This window comes from Kryptolebias marmoratus, linkage group LG6 (genome assembly GCF_001649575.2).
Source record: "Kryptolebias marmoratus isolate JLee-2015 linkage group LG6, ASM164957v2, whole genome shotgun sequence".
NCBI lineage: Eukaryota > Metazoa > Chordata > Actinopteri > Cyprinodontiformes > Rivulidae > Kryptolebias > Kryptolebias marmoratus.
In genome coordinates this window covers 9470464-9492796 of record NC_051435.1, presented here as the reverse complement: position 1 = coordinate 9492796, position 22333 = coordinate 9470464, and the positions used below count along the sequence as shown (strand labels likewise).

General features: G+C 39.9%; 1 protein-coding gene across 1 annotated transcript; it reads left to right on the top strand.

Moving 5' to 3' along the window:
* The first annotated feature begins 1268 nt into the window (after positions 1 to 1268).
* LOC108240412 (neuroligin-4, X-linked) lies at positions 1269 to 21713 on the top strand. The gene is made up of 9 exons (XM_017423862.3): positions 1269 to 1683; positions 2815 to 3750; positions 4430 to 4582; positions 8455 to 8640; positions 9068 to 9518; positions 11068 to 11281; positions 13428 to 13552; positions 17002 to 17605; positions 18695 to 21713. The coding sequence occupies exons 2-9, from the start codon at positions 3279 to 3281 to the stop codon at positions 19100 to 19102; spliced, it is 2613 nt and encodes an 870-aa protein (XP_017279351.1). The 5' UTR covers positions 1269 to 1683; positions 2815 to 3278; the 3' UTR covers positions 19103 to 21713.
* The last annotated feature ends 620 nt before the right edge of the window (positions 21714 to 22333 follow it).

Here is a 22333-nt window from a genome sequence, read left to right as displayed (position 1 = left end):
ATAATTATTATTGCTAGACCCCCAAAACAAAGGGGTTATAATTTTTTTGCTTGTATTGGTTTGTTGAACTATTTTGTTAGCAAAATATCTTATCTACCACAGGGCAGATTTCAATGAAACTCTCAGAAAGTAATCATTAGATGTACGTATATCTCTATGTTTTGGGGGGCAAAGTTAGTTTTATTTTATATGTGCATTCTTGATTCTTTAAATATTAAACACAAATGCAAAGTACAGATTACCTAAGCTACTGTAGATCCTTATGCCCTGCAGCTTAAATAGGTGGAAAGTTTCAAAGTATTTTCCTTGAATTTTATCTGTGACTTTTCTGGTTTCCACAGCCCTGACCTCTATCAACAACTTTGACCTTTTAAGCTGATACAAGCCCGAGCATGGCTTCAGATCCTAATGGAGGGCTTCATTTTTGGCAGTCTTGCCTTAAAAAAAAGACCAAGTGGCAGAGCTTTCACTGTCACAGGCCGGATGACTTTGTAAAGCTTAGACTATAAGTCAATGTCATCCTTCTAAATCACCTCTCAAAACCCATCTGCACAAATGGGCTTGTATTGCCCATGTTTCTTTCTCTTTTTTCCCCCTCCTTATTGGATACTGGTTCAAGAAAAAGAGCTGGGAGGGAAGAAAGGAGGAGCTGTGCAGGAAGAATAAGCAAACAAGTGCAGGAGCAGTCAGGGGCACAAATAAATGGATGGCTGGATGGAAGATTGTTGAGGAGAGGAATGGAAAAGTCCTGAATGCTGCTGCAGCAGGGCGTGCTGACGTGAGGAGTGTTCCCAAACACAGTTAGTAGCGACTGCGGACCAACTGCATTACCATACTCACACACACACACACACACACACACACACACACACACACACACACACACACACACACACACACACACACATTGAGCCTATGGGGAGAAAGCTGCTTGCAGCCATGGCTGAATAGAATGGGGACAGACTCTCCTGTTCTGGACCTGAAGAGGTCACTGTGCACTCCAGCACCAGTTGTGTGTATTTGTTCAAGTGGAGCAGGCGGGGTGTTCGCAGGTGAATAAATGTCATTTTCTGACACTCATGCATCATCTACAGGTGTGTGAAGCCATGCATGTCCATGCACTGATGATCTACAATAGTATGCACCCCCTGTGTGTGTTTCCACTCCTCCATCCCCCCTCGTTCTTTCGCTTTTCCTCCTCGCCGAGCTAGGTGCATATCATTGGATCAGTAGCTGCTGCCTGCCACAGTGTCCAATCGCATCTAGGAGGAGAAAATAGAGAGAAAGAAAGGGAGGCAGTGAGAGGGAGATGGGGGAGGAGAAAGAAAGGAAAGGAGAGAGAGGGAGATTGATCGTTTAAACGTCCTGGGCCCTGCGTTCAAAGGAGAAACACTTCAATTTCCAGACAGATTTGAAGAAATTTCGTATCGCTTTTTTTTCTCCAGGGTTGTTCTTTCTTATTTTTTCGCCCCTTTTTCTTTCTTTCTTATTTGGGTTATTTCCACCCAGGAGACGTGCCACTACCAACACAAGCGGCACCGGCAGCAGCAGCATACAGGAATATCTCCCCCATATCCCATCCCGGGCACGTCGGAGGAGCCGCAGCGGCGAAAAAGCAAGGAGGCGAATATTGCGGAGGGGAAACCATGCGCCGCGGGATTTTACACCTCTCACCCTGCCTGGGTACGGTGTTCCCTACGTTTTCTCATTTGCTTTGCTGCAGCGAGGAATGCAGATTGAGATTTTTGCATTTTACTGTCCGTGTGTGTGTGTGATAAATGAATGTGTGTGTTTTGCTGTAGTCAGCTTCATTGCCGATAGAGAGTTAGACAGGACATTCTGCCTCACAAGCAATCATTTTTTTCCTCACCATCCTCCTCCTGCACTTTTTGTTCCTCGTTAAATAAGAACGCAGCGCTGCTTTTATCAGTTCTTTCCATATGAAAATACACAAGAGGTGGAGGTGTGTGTGCGTGCGTGCGTGCGTGTGTGTGTGTGTGTGTGTGAGGGGGTGGGGGTGGGGGGTGTAGGCGGCGGGTTCGCCTTGATAAATGGAGCGTTATTCATGAGCGCGTGTGATCACCACTGGAATGTTAACTAGCACCTTGGACAGCACCAACACAAGCCGACAGAGGAGGATCAGGGTCGTCATGATCATTTCTGTGATTTCTAACATGACTGCAGGTTAGAGTTTAATAAATGTGTGTGTGTGTGTGTGATCATACAGAGATTTCCCTGAGTGTGTGTGTGCCTGTTAATATTCTGTCCTCGGGCCCTTAGGGAGAGTGGGAGCAGCTGTGTGTGTGTGTGCGAGAATGAAAGGTGCACCCAAGACCATGTGTGTGTGACAAAGAAGGAAGAGAAACAAGTGTGTGTGTGTGCTTGTGTCACATGTTTCCAACCTTATGCTACATGCAGGTCAGGAGACCCCCTGGTGCATTCAGGGGTTTAATTAAGCGTGTGACGCGACACCCACACCCCCTCCCCTGTCCTCCCCTCCCCCACAAAGGTCCTGTGATCTGTGAGTGTTGTGGGGATGTGACACAGCACTCCCCCCCACACCCCCTGACAGCCTGACACCAAGTTAAGCTGAGCGGACAACATCTCGTTTGCCCCATCTATCACTCTCATATCTATTTTTAAAGTGAGCAGCAAGCAAGGTAGCACAGCTTGTGTCTGATGACATATGTGTGTCCTGTTGTGTGCGTGTGTGCGTGACTCTTTATGCATTTGGCAGTGTGAGTATTCCACTCAAGACTAAAAAGGTTCATCATTTCTTTCCATTTCTCCCCCCTTTTTATGTCTTGTTTCCAGGCGGCAGTTTGGGCTTATTATGGGGGTGACCAGAAGGAGAAAGTGACAGAGGAACAGTGATGCTCCTGTTTACATAATGAGAGACTCATGCACACACACACACATACACAAACACACATAAATAGCCTACCCGCAAACATGCATGCAGGCTCAAATTGGCAGTCCAGGACACACACACGCACTTAAACACTTTAACTCACACACACTTACAGTCGCGTATTTAAGGGACTCACTGACTGAGTCACCGCACACTCAGAGAGGCAGAATCACTGACTCACACACACTGACACATACACAAGGGGGAAAGGTTGCTTGACAGGACAGTGCGGTGTGTGTGCTATGGGCCAAGCTGAGCAGCAGCTGTGTGGAAGAGTTGCACACCACTGAGGGGTCAGCACCGTCGAAACTCCCAACCTGCCTTCGATCCGCTCTCCTCCACTGCGTTCCCTCCATATTCCACCATCATGTCTGAGCTGAGGACCAGCAGAACATGCTCTTCCCTATTCTTCTCCTCCCCCCTTGGATTCTCATCCCTCCTCCTTTCCCTTTGCTTCTCCCTTTCCCTCCAGCCGACCCCCTTATTAGCCCAACAGACTGTGCCTGTCGTTTCCACGGCACAGGGTCGAATCCGAGGCATCATGACCCCTCTCCCCTCAGATCTTCTTGGGCCCGTCATCCAGTACCTGGGAGTACCGTATGCCAGGCCCCCAACTGGGGATCGGCGCTTTCAGCCGCCTGAGCCTCCACTTCCGTGGCCCGGAATACGAAATGTGACTCAGTTTGCTCCCGTGTGCCCGCAGTCGCTGGACGAGAGGAGCATGCTGGCAGATATGATGCCCTCCTGGCTCACTGCAAGCCTGGATATAGCAGCGACTTACCTCACTCACCAAAGTGAGGACTGTCTCTACCTCAACATCTATGTGCCCACTGAGGAAGGTGAGTGATTTTGGTGACGAGCACTGACTTTTCAGGGTCAGAGGTGATTATATATGCATGCAGGATTGGGATTGGGATTACCTGTTTTGGTTCATTGTACACTAAGGTGAAAACACAGGCTAAAAGAACGATACCTTTGGCTGTGACAAATGATTAAAACATGGCAGTGTGCTGTCTGGGCACAGACTTACCCTTGTTGAATAAATAAATAAAGGTTTTTAAAAATTCACCCTGTTTTCTCTACTCCCATCTGCACACCGCTAGTTGAACCAACACTTAATATGCAGACACCTGCGTCAGTCGCTATGGGGTTTACGCCTTTACTTGTGGAGGAAAGTGGGAAGGACACAGGCTCAGTCATGCATACATATAGGTTGATATACATGGATGTGACCCTACACACACCTCCACACCCACACACACACATACACACACACAAGCACTGAACACTTCCATTGCCATTAGGTGCTTTAGTGATGTCACCTTAATGGTTTGAATACTGTTGAGTCTTATATTCTATCTATCTATCTATCTATCTATCTATCTATCTATCTATCTATCTATCTATCTATCTATCTATCTATCTATCTATCTATCTATCTATCTATCTATCTATCTATCTATCTATCTATCTATCTATCTATCTATCTATCTATCTATCTATCTATCTATCTTGCAGACATCCATGAGGAGGGCGGTCAGCGGCCGGTGATGGTCTACGTCCACGGTGGCTCTTATTCTGAAGGCACTGGGAACATGATGGATGGAAGCGTGTTGGCAAGCTATGGCAACGTCATTGTCATAACCCTCAACTATCGCTTGGGGGTTTTAGGTAAAAGAGAAAATTATTTACATAAATTGTATATTTTGACCTTTTAACATGGATAGGAATTTGTGTATTTGGATAATGCGTGATTTGTGGGCTTCTGCATTGTTTGCTTTTTTGTACCTTTTCAATTAAATCCTGAAATTTGTGAGTTTGACTGGGGCTTATAAACTAACAAGCTAAGTTATGTGAAAAGGTTTTGAACAAGTAGTAACTGTCATAGATCTTTGAACAGCCTCACTTTGAAGAAATAGAGTTTAATTCTGACTGGATTGACAAGCTAATGGCTAGTCTGAGTGGGACCAAGACAAAAGTGAATTGCTGCTGTCTTTAATCAGTTTCAATCTCAACATTTTTATAGAGGCTCACGTGAATGCTTATTTATAAAGGTTTATAAAACCATAAATTTCCTGTTACTCTGTTATTTACATTAGATTCTGTTGTTATTTGCAAGTGCAAATTGCAGCAGTGAGGTGTAGCACTTCCGTTACACCTTAAGGCTCATCCTGCAAGAATATCATAATATTTCTGCTGGAATAGCAGAGTAATGCAAAATTGACGATAAAGTAAAGGTTTATAAAAATAATAATAATAATAATAATATAGTTTATATATAAATATGACATTTTTGAGAGTGGAGTTGTTCCAAGTTATCAACGATCCAGTTTTATTTTGGCTGTTATCTTGTCAGTCCAGTCAAAATTGAACTATTTCTCCAAACTGAGGCGATATACAACAGCTAAGATTTTAATTGTTTATAACCATTCCACAAAACACTTCAGAAGATTTAGACTATCACTTTGATCTTAAGCACTTAAGTATGTTTCTAATAATTTGCTATCTAGCAGTATATTAAATTACTGTGTTGCTAAATACCTCAGACCCTTTGTACAGGCTACATTTTTTTCAACTTAAGGAAAACAACAAAGCGTTAGGCAATTATTATTCCTCTGCAATGTCCTTAATGCACTATTGTACTGATTCTAAATGTCTAAAGGTCAAAATAACTTATATGGTACTATTCTTCCACAATATTTTGCTCAGTTGGTGTTTTGATGATTGTGGTGGAAAGTTTTGTATCACAGGTCCTTTCAAAACCACGCTGTGTGGGTCACTCAGTGTTTTTTTACTTTGATAATAATAGCATTTTTATCCCTGTGAAAATGAATCCAGTAAAGATTGAGATGTTTCCTTTTATGAGAATGATGATCAATCAGGACCATTTTGATGGTACTTGCAAGGTCTACCCATTTTAAGAAGAAAAATTGACAAATTTTTGCCATCAAAACATCCCCCACAGGATCCACGGGCAACCAGATCATTACTCAAAAGAGGCCAATGGCTCAAGTTTAACCCTATTTGTCACCTGCTTGTTGTTAAACAGTCTATATTTAAGCCGTCTCCTATATCAAATATAATTACCTAAATGCAATTAATTGAGAATTTTGAATAAATATATTTGTATTAAAACAGCCCAATGCACCTAAAATAAATGTGATTCTTTTATTTACAGTTTTCCACAGTATGAAGTTTAACTGTCACCTTTTTAATCATATTTCTCTTGATGGTACTTTTCCCTATGTTTTATTTTGCTGTTTGGTGCAGAGCAGAGTGATAAATAGAGCTCACATTACTAAATTTATCAGGGTTTATTTATGAGTATGTCAAACCAGAGTAATAGTATAAACACAAAAAATACAGTTACTTTTTTAAGTGTGAGGATTTTCCATTAGATCTTTGCTTATTAAAATGTGATGGGGTTTAGAAGGTTGATTGGTGCTTTATGCTTTATGAATGTGATTTTTGTTTTAACAGTTTTTTCCCCATTAAACAAAATCATTTTGTTTAAGGTCACATGTTGCAACACAACAGTTCACTTTTGTAAACAAATTTATACCACATTCACCATCTGGATTATTTAATCCTTCAATGAGCTATAAAATGTGAAAACCATGAGTGATTTGTTTTTACCCAGAGCACTTGTTTTTTGAAAGAAAACATGCTTATAATGGGTATCCCTGGAGGAAATAAACCCCCTGAAGCCCTCCCCCCACTACTAACATCGACTCAGATCTGATCCTTTTTAACTCCACGACTCTCCAAGTCAGTGCTCTCTGAACAGCAACAATTTGATTCCCTTTGGATTTTCTAATTTTAGACAGCTCTGCAAAGCTCAGGAGCTGAACAAATAGAATAAAAATCCAGGCATTTAGGCATTTTGTGGCTGCAGTTATTGAAATGACAAAGCATGAGTGGGGCCACATGAGGGTTAAAACATTTAATGCAATAAAGGATCGTTTACCTGACAGTAGAGAGGGTATGAGTAGTGAGTTGTTTGTGTGAGCAGAGTATGTATGGCCTCATAGTGATTGAGTCAAGTGCAGAAAAAACAGAAAACAGGCTTATTGATATCATTATTTTATATAAAAACTAAACAAGCTTCTGATTTATCTATCAAAATGTGCTTACTTTAAAGGAGCATATTTGAAGAAAGAGCTGTGCAGCATTTTTGAGCTTATTTTTCATACACACATAGAAAGCATTTGTGGACTGTAAGAGAGGTTTTGCTCCCAGATGGAAAGCCACATCTTGGCTCAGCTTTAATTAAGTAGATAATGCATTTTTTTTATTAGACAAGGGCAGTGAAGACAGGAAATGTGGGGAAAGCCACGCAGTGAAGGTCCAGCAGGCTGAGAATTGATCCTGGAACTTACTGCTTGAGGGCATTTGTGCCCATGTGGGATGCTCCTTAACAACTTAACTATCAGACTGCCCCAGGCAAGATTTTATTTTTTTAAAGGATTGAGTAAAACGTCTTTAAACCTTGATTTTTCCAGGCTTTTATTAGATGCAGACTTTTGTTGCATGTTGCTTGTGGGTGAAACATAATTTTGCAGCTGCGGCAGATGCCATAATCATTACGAGCTAAATGAAGACATTCCTCCATTTTCTTTTGTGTCTTTATGTCCATCGTCTGTGTTCACCCCATTTCCAATTCTCTATCATCATCATCATCTTGGGTAACAGCATCATCTTCCTCCTCCTCCTTTTCATCATCATGAGTCGGATGCATGAGGTGAGCCCATTTACATAAAGCAATATTCTGGTGATATTTTTTATTTCTCCAACTGTAATAACTTAGAAATGATTACTGGTTTTAGAAGTGAAGCATACCTCAGTGAAAATGCAAAGAACTTTAATAGAGATTTACCCAATTATTGCACAAAAGCATTTAATAAAATATGCAAGAATTCAATGTGGAACCCCCTCTGATTAAATATAGTCTTGATATCATTCTTTTTGCTTCAATGAAATCTCTGACAAAATTCACATAAGTGAAAAAAATGTTTTGTTCAAGCCTTGCCTTTATGCTTATTACACTCTTATGTGCTTGAGGTTCACAGAAATGAGCTTCTGCAGTAATGAGATATACTGTGGCGGGGCAAGCCATTAGGATCTTCTGTGTTTACTTAATAACGTCAGTAGTGGAGGGAATAGGGGGTAGCTGAGGACATAATGGCATGTGTGTGTGGTTTCTGCTTGTGTAAGTTTTGACAACAATGAATGCACCTTCATGGTTTGAACAAATACAAGGAAGTGTAAGAATACCACTTAAAAAAATGTTCTCATTAAATGTGTGGTAATCACAACTCATGCATAATTGATTTTTCCACTGGGAATGCCATTATCTCATGTCACCTAACCATCCACTCATGTGATTTTGTGTGCTTGTTTTTTGTGGTGTTGTCAGATGTGGATGCCCGGTCTTAAATGAATAATACATTTCTTAATTTTGGCTTAGATATTTATACCTTATGCATTTACTGATCAACATGTTTTAAATATACTATCTGCTTTTTCTTTCTGCATTTCTGCAGGGTTTCTCAGCACGGGTGACCAGGCAGCCAAAGGAAACTATGGCTTGCTCGATCAAATTCAGGCTTTGCGCTGGGTGAAGGAGAACATTGCAGCTTTTGGTGGAGATCCAAACAGGGTCACAGTGTTTGGCTCTGGTGCTGGGGCTTCCTGTGTGAGCCTGCTGACCTTGTCCCATTACTCCGAGGGTAAGAGAGAATCATACAACAGCACAGTTCAACTAGTCCTTAGTGTTCATTTTACATTATAAATATATACCTCAAACATGCGCACAAAAAAACAGATATGGCCCATCAAAGTTCAAATGTTTAGGGTTATGAGACGTTTTAGGGTCTTCATTGAATCAATATACATTTATTAATTGGTTTTTAAACATTAAAGTTCATTTAATTTCAATAGCATGTTCACAACTTATGCTGTATTATTGTAAATTTTTTTGCTTTTGAATTTTTCATGTGAACAAACATGTTGTGTAACCCTCCAGTGTGCAGTCATATATGCATTTATGCAAGTGTGTGTGTTTGGGTGCACATGCATTCATAAACGTGTATGCATGGCTCAGTGCATGTGTTCATACGCTAGTATTTTTGCATTCATGTGTATTCTGTGTATCAGACCTTTTCCACAGAGCCATCATCCAGAGTGGCAGCGCTTTAGCCAGCTGGGCTGTCAACTATCAGCCAAGCAAGTACGCTCGACAGCTCGGTGAAAGGGTGGGCTGTGGCATTGACGACAGCACTCAACTGGTTGCCTGCCTCCAGGGCCGGAGTTACCGTGAACTTGTGGAGCAGAACATAACTCCGGCCAAATATCATACAGCTTTTGGCCCGGTGATTGATGGCGATGTTATACCTGATGATCCCCAGATTCTGATGGAGCAGGGAGAGTTTCTGAACTATGATGTGATGCTGGGGGTAAATCAGGGAGAAGGTGTGAAGTTTGTGGAGGGCATTGTGGACTCAGAGGATGGTGTCACAGCTGAAGACTTTGACTTCGCCGTGTCGGACTTTGTGGATAGTTTGTATGGATACCCAGAAGGCCGAGACGCACTGCGGGAGAGCATCCGGTGAGTTATTGACCTAATATTTGTGTATATTTAAAAAATTATTTGATTATTTTAAGTAAATGATTAGAATTCTTCTGGATTAAAATAACTGTACATGTAGATGGGACCAAAGATTAAAGAGCTCCTAACTTGCACATTTATGTTACATCCATGATTTGTTTTTTGTTAATCTACTACAGTTAGGTTACAATCTTCATTGTTAATTAACACTTAAGTGTTCTCATAACTCACATTGCAGTGGTCCTGATATTTCTGAAACATGTTGTTTCAACTACTGTCTCTTTAAAATCTTTAAAATGATAAGTCTGCTCTGATTGGTTAGTTCAAGACAACTGCTTATTCTTTGCTCAAGACTTGAAAAAGGAAATACTGGGCCTAACGTTTGAGGCGTATTTTTGGTGATGCGACTAAGCAAAGAAAACCCTAAAATACAAACTATATTTGAGTTGTTCAGAAGCAGTATTGTCTTTGATTTGGACTTTGTATCTCTCAAGATCTTTTACAAGCACGAAACAGTTGTGTCGCTCAGTGGTTAAAAAGGAATAGGCCCAAAAGCATGATATGACCTCAATAAACATGATGAGACAGCCAGCAAACTATTAATGCAGCTTGACATAAAGAGTGACGTGGCTGAGTAGTGCAACAGCAACGTCTGCCAATCAGCATCTCAAAAGTTCTCAAATAAACACAGTTTTATTATGTAAAAATGTTGGCATAAAAACTGTGAAGAAAATCAAACTAAAAGTAAACAGGACGACAGAATAAAGCCAATGTTGGTATTCAGTTATTGTTATATATATTGCAAGTTTCATTATTATGTTTGTATAAGTCAAACTGAACCCTGAGCTGATGTTTTGTATGAAAAACTTTGAACAGGTGTTAGGATATCACTTTCTTCCTAGAAAGTGATAATAGGCTTAATGCGTAAACAATAAACTATCAAATGACCACCCACTTGCATAAATATGGCAGATAACCCATTTATCTCTGAGGGAAATAAACCCAGATATACCGCACACATGGTAACCGCAGCCCATAACACACAAAAATTTATGTGCACGCACAAAGCTCTGCGTTCCTAAGCAACACAGCGCTAGTTGGATTTCTGTTGTGGACAGTAACACCCATTAGTCAATTTGTTGTACTCATTAGTCTGATCATCATTTGCCCCTAAGTGTAACTTCTCTGCAGCTACTTCCTGTTTCACTGCGGTAAACTCACCCTCAGATGTCAGGTTCTAAACTAACATCACAGCTGACATGAATACTTTCCTATTGAATTCAGCACTTAGCCAGATCCAATGTGCATCTGCTGGCTCAGATCATATAACTGTATCTTTGGATGATTGGAGTGTTTTCAATTGCCTGAAGTTTTTACAAGATCTTCCATGTGGATACAATCCTGTTTTATTGCCTACTTGCCTTTCTTGTAATGTTAAAACTGCCGGGCCCAATTCTGGTACAACTGCTCACCTCACACTTCTAAACAGCACACGTCAAAGGTTTTCTTCAGACTAGCTGCCAACTAATTTCAGATGTGTTCTTTGAAGGTTCATGTACACAGACTGGGCTGATCGTGACAATGCAGAAACTCGCAGGAAGACACTGGTAGCACTTTTTACAGACCACCAGTGGGTGGCACCAGCAATCGCCACAGCTGATCTTCATGCTCAATATGGGTCTCCAACCTACTTCTACTCCTTTTACCACCACTGCCAGAGTGATGCCACGCCACCATGGGCTGATTCTGCTCACGGTGATGAGGTATGACGCTTTGAATTTTGTCTTTTGTCTTTGCTATTTGAGGTAGGCAAAGTGGAAGAATGCAAATTTGTAGTCAATAAAACTAGACAAAATTTACCAAACAATAATGACTAGCATTTGCTAAATGTCTAAAAAACAAATACCATAGCACTTCAAATTGATTTGTTCAAAATGTTTTATGCATGCAAGTCAAGCTGAAGTAGGGAAAAATCTGGAAAAAAAATGGTAGAAGAAAAGATGTCGTCTGTCTGGCATCTTCCCCAAAAGATGCTCTGGCATACTGAGTGAGACAGGTCAGGGGACATTAAGTCTGAATGGGCTGTATTTTGTCCCCAATAGCAGAAGCAGCTGTAAAGTGTTGTGGCTGTAAGTGGTTGGTGCCAGATGTAACGGCAGCTCCCAAACCTGATAGTAGACACCTGTGGTTAAGAAAACCCATCAAGCTGAAGGAGTCCTACAGAGATTGGTGGCTTGTGGGACGCCTTTGGCAGCTGACAAGTGCTGGCGGAGCAAGCAGATCCCAGTTTAGGCAGTTATGGAGGCAAAAACTCAGGTGTGGGAGGGGTTTGGTAAAGCAGCATGGAGTATAACTTTTAGTCAAACTTAAACAGGCTGACCAAAAAATAAAGGATTTGACTGTCAATGGAGCTGAAGTCCCAGAGGTGGTTAAAGCATTTCACCATGGATGGTAATGGGCAGTGTTGATTGACACAGTTGACACACCTGTGTAATACTGAGACCATGATTCACAACCACAAAAAAAATAGACTGCCAATTCTGGGTTTGAAGTGGGGTGCTGCCTCAAATGGAAGTGTTCAAGTGTCTTAATATCTTGCTGACAAGTATGAATTGATTGGAAAGAGACATTATCAGGTGGCCTGGGGCAACACTTGCAGTGATGTGCACACTGAACCAGTTTGTTGAAAAAAGCTATTGGTTTACCAACTGATTTTTGTTTCAACCCTTATCTATGGTCAAAAGCTTTGGTCGTGAAAGGAAAAATGAGATTGTAAATGCAAGCAGACAAACTAAGTTTACTTGGGCTTACCTTTAGGGAATGGGTAAGAAGATCAACTATTTGTAAGGCACTCAAAGCAGAATTGCCTCTTCAAATTAAAAAGGGCCAGTTGACATGGTTTGGACATCTCATAAAGACTCTGTCCAGACATTTTCCAAAGGAGGTGTTTGAAAATGTCTCTGGGAGGAGGCCAAGGACTTGCCAGAACAAAATATATCATTAGGCTGGCTTGGGAACGCCCAGGGGTCCCAGTGGAAAGACAGCTGGCATATGGGAATTCTCCACTCAAACCTTTGCCCCCACAGCATGGATTTAGATAAGGAGCAGAAAATACTGCTTATCCAGCAAATCCATAGATCACTGCAAAGCCCTTTCCATCAAATAGTCACAAACTGTGCTTCATGATTATGATTACCAAATCTCGCTACACAACCTAACAAACACATTCAAATTATTTAGATATTACTTAAAAAAACAGTTAGACAGCTGAAGGCCACAGAAGAAAAGCAGAGAGCTCAGACTATAGCACTTGCTGGTTGTAGCTACGGTTCTATCAGTATGCTTCATACTGATAGCACACGTACTTTGATGTACATATCGTCAGACTCTCTAATAAATCTATTTTCTTTTTTTCCATTGCTATGTGGTTTTGGCATTGTTAAAATAGTATCTTCTTCTACACAATTTTCCTTCACAAGGACCTTTTAAAGCCTGAAAAGCGAGGAGGTGCCGAAGTCTAACATTTTTCTTAAACCACTTTAATTACAATCTGTTAAGGGTTGGGGAATTTGTGCCCATTGATGCCATAAAATTATTGCCTGCCTCAGCTTTAAGTAGAAATATTTGCTGAATTTATTCTGCCACAGGCCCCACTTTGATAGCATAGCAATAGAGAAATCTTTTCTTTCCCATGTTGTGTTTGCTTTAGCTAAATATAGAAAATGCATAACTGAATTTTGAGAACAGACTACTTTATAGATTTGGAGATGATTGTTAAATTTCAAACTGAATTAGGTGCTTGAGTTTAGGTTTATTAAGAGTTTGACATGATTCAGCTGTTTAGTGAATAAACATAATGCGTATGCTATTCCAGCTTGAGCATGTATGTGTGTGTTTGTGTGTGTGTAGGTGCCGTATGTGTTTGGCGTGCCCATGGTGGGTCCCACTGATCTGTTCAACTGTAACTTCTCCAAGAACGACGTGATGCTAAGTGCAGTAGTCATGACTTACTGGACCAACTTTGCCAAGACTGGGTAAGCTAATAATTATTCTTTTCAAAAATCATAAATACCTAAAAAATAAAACAAAGCATTGATTCGAGTAAATTAGGTTGTTTTCTGAATCCAATATTTGGAAAAAAATCTAAGTATAATGAAGACCAGGATAGTTAATCACATTTTAGATTGTAAAATAAAGTGCACCAATGAGATCGATTATTCTTTGCTGTTTTTTTTTAAATTATGTCATCACAGACACAAGGATTTTGGCAACATATGGGGTTGTTTGTTTAAGTGCAGACAGCTTGACTTTACAGGAACAAATCTCTTCCAAGCCTGAAATAAGACAGTCAAGACTAAAGTCTGTGTTTTTATTAAGATAAACATATTCATGCTTCATCACTTTGCACTAATTTGCTTTCCATATATTTCATTATCTTTTGGACTGAATAATAATAAAGATGAGCAGTGGCGCAGTTTATAAATGTCTATCAATGTTTACACAAAAAAGGGACGACTAAAAACATTCACACCACGTGTTTTCATACATAATTCTTTGCTAAATTCTATTTGGAAAAATGTACTGTGGTAAACGTTTCAAAACTGTCTCCTTTTATTTTAAACTGGGACCATTTTATTAGCATAGATCCCAACACTCTTATTTTCTGAACCCACTTAATCCTGTTCAGGGGCTGGGGGAGGATGAGACACTTGTACTCACACCTAAGGTCAGTTTAGAGTTGCCAATTAAGCTGAAATGCATGTTTTTGGTCTGTGGGAGAAAACCGGAGTATCTGGAGAAAACCGCAGATGCACAGGGAGGACATGCAAGCTCTACACAGAAAGCCCCAGGCTAAAAGAAATTTGTACCAGAGACCTTTATGCTGTGAGGCAACACCGCTCCCTTAAATATATTAGATTTCGTTTAGATGGACCGTTTCTACTAAAATATGTGGAGTTTTATTGAAGCATTAGAGGAAAAACAGAGTTAAAAAATCCTGATGGTTAAAGGATGTTTTTGCTGTCCTTCAAAAGCTTTCTCTTGATGAAAAAATATTTTAAATACAGTCATAAAATCAGAAGTGCAAACAAGTTTGGCAAAAATACACAGATTCCGACAGCTCTTCTTTTTTGACCTTTTAATAAAAAAAAAAAAAACTAATCCGGAGTGAGAGTTTACTCAAACTGTTCAATTAATAAGGACCCCCTCAAGCTAAGATATTCAATTTATTAAATTGAAAATGAAGTCTCTGCTAGTAGCTAAAAACATAATGTTACAGTAAAAACAACAAAAAAAACACACACACACACACACATTAAAACTTTACAGACCTGACAGCACACACTGATAAGAGTCCTTTTTATCTCTCCACTGGCTTGAAATACAAGATAAAAGTAGTCGTTGAAGGTGGACCTCCATTCTGCAGAGCTAGAAGTGAGTAATTACCAATAATTAATCCAATTGACGTTCTCTCCGCTGAGGCCTCTTGAGATTTAGACATCTTCAGTCTAGACCTTGGTCTAAATATTCATAGTGCCTTGCTGCCTTACAACGTAAGAATCAGGACAGCGCATGAGCAGATTTTGACACGAGGAAAGCTGTCTTTAATGTGGATGCATTACAGCAGTAACATCACATTAAGTCTGCAGTTTCTAGCACAGCCTGTATTGTCATTACTACCGCAGCAAGCTGTTGAGAGAAATCACGCTGGAGAGATGTGAAGAGTTTGGTCTACACTTCAATTATCAATGGGGAACTTTCTCTGAAAAGAGATTTCACTCTGCTGAGAGCGCCTCTGATGATGATGGAACTTTGCGACAGCTCAATTTAACCAGGGAGGCAATGCTCCCTGATGTATATTTTGTAAGCCTCTGTGTGGGTGTTAACTCTAAGCTCATGTGCATCTGGGTGTTGATCGGTCTTAGCAGCCTTTTTTGTGTTGTTCATATAGTTGCCGTGCGCTGATAAGTGAGGAAATATATGATAAAGGCACAGCTGTAAAAATGAAATGTGATGCTGTTTTAATTTGGGGCATCTTAGCTGCTGACACAAATACCTTGGTAACTCACAAATGAGTGCCTGTATGTATGTTTCTGAAAGGTGTTTTGTTTTTTTTGTTTTTTTAGGATATCCCTGCTTTAACACACACTCATTCATCTCTGTCTCAGTTTTATGTTGGCATTGCAGGTGCTCAAACTGTGCATCAAAACAGTTTTGTAACCGCTATATAAACTGGACAAAAGTCAGTGATCTACAAATAAATCTCCTTTGAGTTATGTTCAGAGTAAAAAAAGAAACTGTATTTCCTCTGAGGAAATACTGGCTGCCATCGGTTTGTTTCATGTCACGTTGATATTGATTGGAAAGATGTCTTGTGCAATTGTTGGCCAGCTTGAGAGGAACTCAGGATCCTCAGAGGACACCTGGCAGCTAAGAAAAACTTCTCTGAAGCTTTTCTTGAGCTCTGTGACATTTAAGAAGTTCAAAGAAATAAATTATTGGTGAACTTCCAATAAATATCTGAACTAAATATGATAGATCATGACGTATTACATTATGTTTTATTATCACTGAATAATTTGATCAAATGTGTATATGCGATAGAACACTATCATCTCAGTTCTTTTTTAATTAATCTTAGTATTATTCACATTAATGCCACAAGTTAAAATAATTTTGTTCAATCAATTAAAAACCTTGACATTTTCTTGTTAATCACATACAAGGGAAAAAAGTACGGGTGCAAATAAGCACTGAAGTGCTAAGACTCACCTGTCATTATTCTGTTTCAGCCACAAATTTTATTTTGCATCATTGAAAAATCTTTGCAAAAATAAAGAATAGGGTGCTGTGATTTTTTGTAAAATCATGTATGTAAAATGTACAGCATACGTGAAATTTGCAAAAGCTGAACTGGCATTTTAATGCCATTTATGGTTTTTACACATTCACAGTTTATGTTTTGGAGATGTTGCCTAAGAATGTTCAACTTAAAGTGTGATGATGTCACACCAAATTTTCTTTTTTCCACAATTCTTACACTTCCGATACAATTCATACACCAAAACATAGGCATTATTGTCTTTTTTCTCCCAGTGTGTCTTTATACCTGCTATAGAAAGTGCACACCCAATTTTCCATTGACTTCCATTCTATCTGAACTGAAATGTTTGTCCTCAAAACTGGGAGTGAAGAGCCTTTTTATCCTACCTCCTGGATAAAACATTGTAGACACATAAATGTTTACGTGTGTGATGACCAAACATTCCTGTCAGAAGCTGCACTGGCACCAATCAAAATTTTTTCAGAACTTTTCTGGTTTTGATTTTTACTTTGCTGTTACATTGCAGTATTCTTTTTGTTGATTTACCTTTTTTCCCTTGATTTTTTAAAATCTATGTGATATTTTACTGCTATTTTATTTATGTTCTATTTATGTTATACATACAGCATCTGTTTACACCAGGATTTTTCCTCTTAACAGAGATCCAAACCAGCCAGTTCCCCAAGATACCAAGTTCATTCACACGAAGCCTAATCGCTTCGAGGAGGTTGCCTGGTCTAAGTACACCCCTAAAGAGCAGCTGTATCTCCACATTGGTCTCAAACCTCGTGTCAGAGACCACTACCGTGCCACCAAGATCTCCTTCTGGCTCCAGCTGGTCCCTCACTTGCATCACATCAACGAGCTCTTGCAGCCCATGTCCTCCTTTACGCACAGCCCTTCTCCACAGGATGATACTCCTTACACCAAGCGTCTATCCAGAGGTTGGTCTCCTATAAGTACGCGCCACCCAGGTTCACAGGGAGGCACGCCACAGCCACCAGAGTCTGCTTTAGGAGAGGACGCAGGAGAAGAAGGTGTTCGTGTCCCAAAAGAAGACTACTCCACTGAGCTGTCGGTGACGATTGCCGTCGGAGCCTCGCTGTTGTTCCTCAATATACTTGCATTTGCAGCCCTGCTTTATAAGAAGGACAAAAGACGCCTGGAGCACAGAAGGCCACGCCCACTTCCACCTCCTCGAAGGGACATTACGCCTGCAGACGTTGCAGCTCACCTGCAGGGGGAAGGATTAATGTCATTACAGGTGAGCAAACCACTTTGCATGTGTTGGTTCCACGCATACAAAAGTTCGGCTTACATTGCATGAATCTCGGAGATCTTATGTAGCTGTAAAAGTCATAAAAAAACATTTATGCCTACTGTTATTAATACATTTTGTATACGTCAGTGACATAAAATGAGTCGAGGTTGTGTGAAAAAAATGACTGAACTCTCAGACTGTCAGAAAACAGCTGCATGCAGAGAGCACTCCTGCAAATCACAGCCTGTCATCAGCAGACATAATCAGATTCGGTGTGTATGTGTGTGTGCATGTATGAGTGGTGTACAATTGCTTGAATTGCTTTTAATTGCCTTCTATTCGTTAACTGAATATTTGGCTTTTTCCCCCCAAGTTTTCTTAGTCGTCTTGTATTAATTTGAAATATCACACAGGGAGTGATAAATGTCAGATATTTTTTTTACAGCTGACAAATCCTGATAATTAGCAATTGAACTAATTAGCTCAGCATCACAGCTGCATATATTGTTTTTTTCTGTATTTTTATGCCTTTACTAGAAAAAAAAATCAATCATATCCTTTGGTTTTAGCACACAGTATTTTCTAATTCATGCTTGTGTAGAATGGCCCATATACCAGTATCGCACTCACTATTGTATTTTTCTGGCCTACTAAAATGCATAAGCTTTAGAACCTGGAGTACAGCAGGCATTAACGTGTGTCTTGTATTATCTGCTTTTAAATGAAAAAGCTTTTCGTGTCAGATTATAAAGGAGTGTTTGGGATTTGATGCCCTTCTCTTTGTGATTCAAACATTTTTATCACCTGCCTCTGAAAGGCAAAGGTTATGTTTTAGCCTGTGTCTGTGTGAGTTTGTGTCTGTTACCAAAATATCTCATAAACTAGTGGACAAATCTGAATAAAACTTACATAATGTAATCATTAGTGTTAGTAGCTGAGAGTCAGTCTCAACACATACTCTGAGATTGTGCAAATGTTATTTTTAGGGTTTGACCAAATCTCCATCATTTCTCAACATAAGATAATCTTAGTCTAAAACTCAGTATTGCATTGCTCGATTGTCTAAAATGATGGTGCCTTTGATACTTTTAGGTGAAGCAGCTGGAGTGTGACGTTGCATCAGCAGACGAGAGAAACAACGCTCACCACCATCACACTCTGGATACTCTCGATGCTCTGGACGGTTTGGACACCCAGGACATCTACAGCACCCTGGATACCGTGCGCCTCACTTGTCCGCCCGATTACACCCTCACCTTGCGCCGCTCGCCAGACGACGTTCCCCTCATAACCTCGCTGACCCCAGGCTCGCTGCCCGTGACCCCAGGGTCGCACCCTGTTACTCCTGCAACACCAATGACCCCCATGACACCTGGATCGGTGGCTGGGATGAGGATGGGGCACCCTCACCAGGGATACACGCACCATAGCCCATATAGTAATACACACTTACCGCACACACACATCTCTACACACACACACTCCACCACACGTGTATAACCGCAGCCAGACACTCGTACATACAGGGACAGAGTTAAAGCTCACACTCTAACACACTTATTCGGGCACACACACACTCACACACACATGAAACAGACTGAAATACCTCTACTAATTACCCTGCAGGATTGTTACAGATGGATCAGCAGCGAGACATTTTTCAGGAACAGGATGAAAAGGCAGACAGCTGTGTGTTGCATGTTGGGGAACTGCATACAAACTGGATCCCTGGAGATGCATCTCATAACCTGATGAGTCAAGAAATCCATCCAAAGTGTCTCAAGACCTGCTTTGGATTTTAAATCCGCTTTTTCTACACTCGAGGAGGAAGATGAAGAGCGCTTTAGCAAAAGTTTCAGTTACGGCTCACTTTTTCCTGCATCTGAGCAGCCGTGCTGGGACCGAGGAGTTCAGATGCAGATGTGGAAAGGAGCTGAGGAAGTAACCACACACAGACTGCTGATGTCAACTTGAACAACCTGTTAAAATGTGAATGTAGCATTTTTTTTTCCATTAAAAAGATCAAAGGCCCTATCTGCCAAGGATCCAAGCTGAGAAAATTTTAGCAAGCGATGGATGTAAAAAAAAACATAAAGAGGAAGAAAGGATTAAAAAGACAACACTAGCTGAAAGAAAAGTTAGTCAGTATAAAAAAAGATAAAGATTTCCTTGAGCCTTCAGTTGGATTTAACAGCTGTGAGAAGAAAAACGAAGAGAGATGGAGCGATATGAAAAAGATCAGTGTGGGAAGTGTGCTAAGAGACAGAAGTTAGGTTCAGAAGAGAAAAAGGGCCTCTGAAGTGTTGCCAGATTCACTGAAGAATCACTCTAACCAGCTATGTGTCAAACTCTTGTAAATAGAATTGAGATACAGATGATATATTATGATTTATAGCCTTTATCTGCTCTTGCATTAAAATTATTTAACCACATTATTGCTTTCATTTCAGATATTAATATATTATTGTATAGATGTCCTAAAGCAAGGCTGGTTGTCTTTCTATCTCACCTTCTGTAGTATGTACACAGTACCCCAATATAAAGCTACATTTGCTATGCACAGTCATTTCAGTGTTTTAAACTATGTGAGCATTTAGGTACTTGTTTAGCAGCTGAAATAGGGAGCATTTTTCACACCATCCTGCCTGTTTTATTTGATTTTTTTTTTTTTTACATTGGACTATGAGCTAGTACTGTGTAGATAATGCAATATTGGTTTGATGATTGAGCACCAGCCAAAAACTACAAACTCTTTGAACCTAACCTCTTGTTCCTAATTTTCCCTCCCCAATGTTTTACCTTTATTAACCTCAGCCTAGTTTAATTATTGGCAAACAAGCAGACAGACAGGTGGTGATGATTAATGGGGTCCTCGATTAACAGAATGTCTCAAATATTCAAAGATGCATTCTCTTATTTCGCTTCCCTTTGTGAATTTCCACTTCATGAGGGACCCAAGTGTTGTACCCCTGACTGAACTACCTACATCCCGTCCTTTTCAAAAGCCCTGATTAAAATGAGTTTGCCGAGTTAAAATGAATTTATAATGGCACTCCCTTTTCTCTAAAGCCCGTGTTTTAAAGCCTGGAGGTCGGCTTACTTCCTGTGACCATGGTTTGGATCAAGATTTGATTAATGAGTTGGTCTTTGAATGAAAATGAAAAAAAAAGTTGCCGTAGATTTGTGTTATAATGCGAGGGACTCAACACTATAGGCAAACATGGCTCCGGATATGCTGCTTTTCATGCCTTAATATCCTCCTAAAGGAGCAATATTAGTTTTGTTCTAATTTTACCAAGACGCACATTAAATTAAATTAAATCTATTATTCAAATCTAAACCACTTTCTTGAGAGCATAATGACTTTACTGAGGTTTTTACAGCTGACTTCACTGTGAGTCCATCAGGGCCATGGTAGTTACTGCTTCTTGTCATTAAAACAAGATATAAATTATTTAAAGAGGCCATTCTAAACAAATCCCATTGATAAGTATTTAAGATGTGGTGCTAAAATGGAAACTACACAAAACTAAACCTTTATTTATGCTCCAACTAGCCAAATGACAGCAAATCCAGTAATTTAACCAAAGGCCCAAACAATTGTATTCTTCTATTCTTGTATTATCCCAAATTTCCCTTTCCCTCTTACCAATTTGCCGCTTTCCTTTCCCCTCCCAGTCTGCAGCTTTGTCACAGTGAGGCCTATTTAACCTCTTCTCACAAAGTAACTTCTTCATGAGAGTTTTTATTTTCACTCAGTTAACAGAATATGTGAAAAACTGAAGCTGAAAAAATTATGGCAAGCAAAGACGTTTTAGAAAAATGATACGAAAATAACATTTAAGGGATGTTTGACTGAATATAGATATTTTTTTTTTTTGGGTTTACTGTCTCAGCGGATGGCTGGATTGTGACGAGCCTAAAACATTTCTGCTGCATTTTTGAAAAATAAAAATATCAGTATTTTACAATTTACAAGCATTTCAAATGTCTTTAATGTCTCCATTTCCAACATTTATAGCAATGTTAAAGCAGATCTTGAGGTAAAGCTGGTTCTGTGTTTTAAGTGGTTATTTTCTAGGTGTCATTTATGTGAAATAGGATACAATTATAGCAATAATCAAAAGGTTTGCACATTTATGTAGAATACAGAGTTTCTTTAAACAAAAGCATCAGCTGTTTCACAGAAAGTAAGGCAGGATAATTAGCCTGGTTCTGTCCTGATGGTCCAGTTTAAATCTGCTTGAAAATATAAGGGTAGCTAAAGTGTGGTTTTGTGAGAAGGTTATGAACAATTGCAGTATCTATTATTTGTTGTAGACAGCTCTTTGTGTAAGCCTAATTTGGAAAGCTTGAGTTTTATTCTGACTGCCTTGACAAGCTAATGACTAGTCCCGGCAAAACCAAGACTAAAGTATAGATTGCTGCCATCTTAAAATAACTCCTATCTGAAAAAAAAAAATCATTACACCACTGTCATTTTTTAATTTCATGGTTATCCTAGCAGAAATGTTATGATATTCTTGCCAGTGCCAGTTAATAGTTGATTGTCATGACCTTTCGATGGAATCACACCTCAAAAAATATGAACTGCTGCTTTAACCAGTTACCACCCAGTTAATGAATGCATGAATGTAAAGCTGTTTTTTTTCTTTATGTACTTGTTTATTTCTTAGCTGGGAGCAGTGACTTCCTTTAAAGACAACTTTAAACCCAGACACACATTTGGAG